Source organism: Gastrolobium bilobum, unplaced genomic scaffold, assembly GCF_033153095.1.
Source record: "Gastrolobium bilobum isolate Gb01-03AN ecotype WA unplaced genomic scaffold, APGP_CSIRO_Gbil_v1 utg122644, whole genome shotgun sequence".
Taxonomy (NCBI): Eukaryota; Viridiplantae; Streptophyta; class Magnoliopsida; order Fabales; family Fabaceae; genus Gastrolobium; species Gastrolobium bilobum.
In genome coordinates this window covers 24,915-29,785 of record NW_026899305.1, presented here as the reverse complement: position 1 = coordinate 29,785, position 4,871 = coordinate 24,915, and the positions used below count along the sequence as shown (strand labels likewise).

Sequence of the window (4,871 nt, the reverse complement as noted above, 5' to 3'; positions counted from 1 at the left end):
ATCAGTGAACCAAATTTGGACAACCGACTATCTAAGAATCACTTTGATAGGAAACAATGACAAACTCCTTAACCAAACACCACCTAAGTATTATATAGTTATTCTCTTATTGCAAAAAAAGCAAATTTCTGTAGCAATATTAGGATATGATTTTTGTATGTTGACGTACTATTTTTTTTAAAAAAGCAAATGAGACCTATTTTCTTGTATCTGTTATATCCAATAAAATTTTAGAATCACTGCAAAGATGCAAAGCCCTTAGGGATCGTTTGGTAGAGGAGAATTTTTTTTTATTCGGGAATCTCAATTTTTAAAAATATAAGTTTTACATTTAGTTTACGATAATATTTAAAAAATTAAAAAATTAGAAAAATTCAATTTTCTGAGAATCTCCAATCCGACGTACCAAACGGCCCTTAGTTTTAAATATTGTGAAATGTTTGAAACATTTCTACATTGAGATTTGAGAAAGCATTTTGGATGCTGCAGATGTATCTAGAACTTTCATTAAAAATTTAACACTTGAAATTAATTTATTTTTCACTTTTTTTCTTACACACATCACAAAAATATTTCATTTTGATTGACCGATCATACTAAATCAGTAATGTAATGGGTATATCATAAATATTTCGCTATATTGAATCTAATTCTTATAATATTGCATAAAAGTTATTCGTAGGGGGGTTATACTTATTATTTTATAATTTTTAATTGATTTTATCTAATAATAAAAAATATTATAAGATCTTGTAAGATAATAATGATAAAAGAGAATATGAAAGAAGGAAGGGACAATATGGTAATTGAGTGAAAGTGAGATAATATAGCGAAAAGTCAACAAGTCAACTAGAGTAACTCCTAAAGACCAAACCCGCTTAGTGGGGTGTTGCATCATATCATGTCTTCTCTCTCCCAGCGCATGATTGAAGACCCCAACCTCCCCTTAATGACGTGGCACTTTCTCATTTGTTCATTCTCTCTCGTCGGGATTCATACCAACACTACAATAAACAATAGTACAATATCACTCTCTCTCTCTCTCTTTCTCTCTCTTCTGTTCTGTCTCTCACTCACACACACCCGAATGTGACTTTTCTTTTCTCTCTCTCTCTCTCTCTCTGTTCCCTTTTCTCTCTGCGAAATTCCCCAATTTTCTCAAATATCCTATCTCTTTCTGCTCCCGAAATTGTCACACACTTCATCAGCAATGCATGATCCTCTCCGCGAACGCGGTTTCGATCTTTAATTTTTGCAATCTTTTTACTGTTTAATATATATATATATATTTTGGCCGGCTAAGTCTGCAGCTGATTCTGAGAGTTGAAAATGCTGGAAGCAATGGAAAGTTCCGTCAATGGTGGCTTCTCTCAGTTGCAGAGCTGTGGAGATAGCAGCGAAGAGGAACTATCTGTGCTTCCTCGTCACACAAAGGTGGTCGTAACTGGAAATAACCGCACCAAATCCGTGCTCGTTGGTCTCCAAGGTGTTGTGAAAAAGGCTGTTGGCCTAGGCGGGTGGCATTGGCTGGTAACTTTCTTCACCAATTTGGGTTTTCGACAAAAAAAATCGGATACTTGTATTGGGTATTCTTTGATTCTAATTTTGGATTCCAAATGTGGTTTTCTTACTTTTTTTTTTTTTTTTTTTACATTATTATTGTATTGTAAACTCAATGTTTGAGGTGTTTATAGAAAATGATTTAGAGTATTGTTAGTCTATTTGGTTTTCTTTTTTACTCAATTGCTATTTTGTATTCAATCTTTTCATTTTGTTTATCAAATATATTTTTCGAAACCCTTATTTTGATGTAACTGATGTCCGGACAAACACGAAAATTCTTATCCGAATCATTGTTGGCACATCACCGAATTAAGATTTTCCAAACATTGGGTTTCTAAGTTTTCTAATTTGAATCGAGCTTATTCCTTTATTTAAAATTTGAAATTCGCTTCACAATTTTCTATCACTACTTGCGGGTAGCCATTTTATATGTTTCTTTGTCCATGGATCTGGTGTTTTAGGATGTCCTCGATAACGACCGGTTGTTTGTTGTGTCTTTTGTTTGATTTTATTGATCGAAGGAGTTCAATTTATGATCTTTGCTTAGGTTTTTGGTATTGGTAATTCTTAAATGGATGTTAATTTTTTTTGTTCAATGAGATCCTTGTGCAGAAGTGAGTGATTTACTTACTTTAGGCAGCCGTTAATATTTTAATGATCTTTGCTAGAGGGATTTTTTCAGACTGGCGTTAATTTTTGCCCTTCGCTACATGTATGCTCTGATTATGACTCTTTCTTGTTTCTGGGAAAAACTACGAAATAAGTGTATGTACTATTATATCCTGAATTCAGAAGTTCTTCATATCGGACTTTGATCTGAATCAATGTTGCTTTTACTCTTATTTGAGTTCTGAAACATAAATATATTTTTTGGTGATGGAAATAATTTCATCTATAGTTGTGCTTGTTGTTCAGCATATCATTCCTTTTATTCCTTGGATTATTTAAAAAAGCACTTGTTGTAGCCTGGATGATTATTTTACATTGTGTTTGGTTCAAAAAAGTGCAGGTTCTTACCAATGGTATTGAAGTGAAGCTGCAGAGGAATGCTCTTAGTGTGATTGAAGCACCCACTGGGAATGAGGAAGATGATGACCTTGAATTTGAACATGTGCAGTGGAATGGATCAGATATGGGTGAGTTTCAATTTGAGAAGTTACTGTTCTTTCCAAATATCTTTTTCATTTACATTTAGGAAATTATGTGTGGATTTATAATTTATAAATGTATTGTGGTTGGTAACTGTCCTGCATGTTAACTGATACTACAGTTATGATTTGTAGCTTATAACAAGTTTTTCATTTTGTCTTCTCCTTCGATAATATTTATTGGTTTTGTTATAATTCCTACTTGCACACCCAGCACTGAAGATAGGGGACGATCAACAATACTGTATATTTAGTTAATTATTTTCTTGGGCTTCCATATCTGTAACTGTGACTTTGGAAAGTGTTAGATGGAAACATTGGATCCAGTTGTGTAATTGTTTCTTTCCCTTTTGCTTTTTTTTTTTTTAATTGTCTTGCTTCTTAATATATTGGCCCCACCACTACTTCTGATTTTGTTTGTATTGTCTTTGATTTGTCAGCATCGGATGACACACAAAAGTCTCACAAATCGAGGCACAGGATGCATAGATCATTGGGATCATCCCACAAATCGAGCAGGTCCTTCTCTGGTGATTCACACTCTAAGGGATCCATTTCTATGCCTCATGGTTGGACGGTATATTAACTATACTGTTTTTTTCCTCAATAGTTGATTATGCTACTCTATTACATGATAGAGAATTATTTGTTGATAGTTTAACTATTAAAATTACGTTTAAATATTTTATGTAGAAGGTTGACTTGAGCAAATTGGAGATGGCTGCATTGTGGAGATATTGGCGACACTTCAATCTGGTAAATAATTTCCTGCAGTCTCCGGGGAAAGATGCTTATGGCAGTGCAGTGGGTTCCCCCTTTTTTTGACTTCTAAAATGGATTTACAGGTGGATGCTGTCCCAAACCCATCAAAAGAACAGCTAGTAGATGTTGTTCAGAGGCACTTCATGTCTCAGGTACCTATAAATTAATGATTGCATTTGCATCCTTGTTTCGTTTTGCTAGTAATTGTTCCAAAATTCTGTGGTTTCTGAAAGGCTGGGATACTAATGAACTTTGTGGTTACAAACTCTCAACGAATAAACAAATTTATGAGATTCTCCTTAATATAGTGTTTTCGAAATAGATTACTCTTTGATAGTTCCAGGCAATGTGGCTGTGTTGCAAGCATGCCAGTAAGCATTTTCTTGAAATATGAATACCGGCATACTGGAGAGCTTCCAGATGTTTGATGTAGGACTTAGACAAGTATTTTGCTGATATGAAAATCTGAAATTATGTTTTTCTTTATTGTGAAGCAAATGGACGAGTTGCAGGTGATTGTGGGATTTGTCAAAGCTGCAAAGAGGCTCAAGACAGTGTGCAAATGATGGAGTGGAGTGAAATGATGAAAAATTATAAGTTATATCGTCTTTGCTAACAGAGATAATGGCGTCTAATTTGAATATCCCCTTCCCCTAGTACTGTGTAACATACTTAACGATGGTCTGTATCCTTTGGATCTCAATTAGTAGTAGGTTAGCTATATGAGGTTATAGAGGCTCTTACTCTTTTGTAGCCACCTAGTTATGTAGATATGTGACCTCGCTTCCGTTTCTAAGATTGATTAAATGTACCGCTGACCTGGGAAGTGGGTTTCCTGAGACTTGAATGTACATATCTCGTTCCTCAAACTTCAATTTTTGTCATGAATTCATTGTTTTGCGGGGTCAGGTGTTACCGCAACACTTTTGATGAGTGGAGTGGTGATTAATCGAACTTAAGGTAGACAATTAAAAAAGATCCATAACTAGTTGATTTAAAAAAAAAATGAATAAACGATTTAATTACACTTTTTTGAAGAAATTAGCAGTTTCTCATGTCAGGATGAAATTCGCTAGTAAGTAAATGTTTCTCTCTCGTCAAACAAATACATTGTCGGGAACAACCATTGTCTTTGTTAATGTTTTTGTCGTATTCACTATTCATTCTAATGTTCAACCAACGGGGGAAAATAAATATAGTGACCAGCATGTGATGTCCAAATCAAATAGTACAAGATTCTCTGTGATTTACAATTATAATTTTCAACATTAAACCGCACTGCCAGCTGTGACCAACTGCATAGCCATATGCTACTTTACCAAATGTTTCAATCAATTTCAAATTCAAACAGTCAAATTGCAATGGTAAACAGAGACACCATGTTGAAACTTGAGCTTT

The 4,871-nt window shown here is 34.3% G+C and overlaps 1 protein-coding gene across 2 annotated transcripts; it reads left to right on the top strand.

Moving 5' to 3' along the window:
• The first annotated feature begins 1,058 nt into the window (after window positions 1-1,058).
• Window positions 1,059-4,344, top strand: LOC133289362 (uncharacterized). 2 transcript variants are annotated; one of them, XM_061487282.1, is made up of 6 exons: window positions 1,059-1,530; window positions 2,573-2,699; window positions 3,152-3,288; window positions 3,408-3,467; window positions 3,557-3,625; window positions 3,968-4,344. In XM_061487282.1, the coding sequence occupies exons 1-6, from the start codon at window positions 1,330-1,332 to the stop codon at window positions 4,037-4,039; spliced, it is 666 nt and encodes a 221-aa protein (XP_061343266.1). In that variant the 5' UTR covers window positions 1,059-1,329; the 3' UTR covers window positions 4,040-4,344. The 2 variants fall into 2 exon arrangements, with proteins under 2 accessions (XP_061343266.1, XP_061343265.1); XM_061487281.1 differs by having other exon boundaries at window positions 3,405-3,467; window positions 3,968-4,343.
• Window positions 4,345-4,871: the final 527 nt, after the last annotated feature.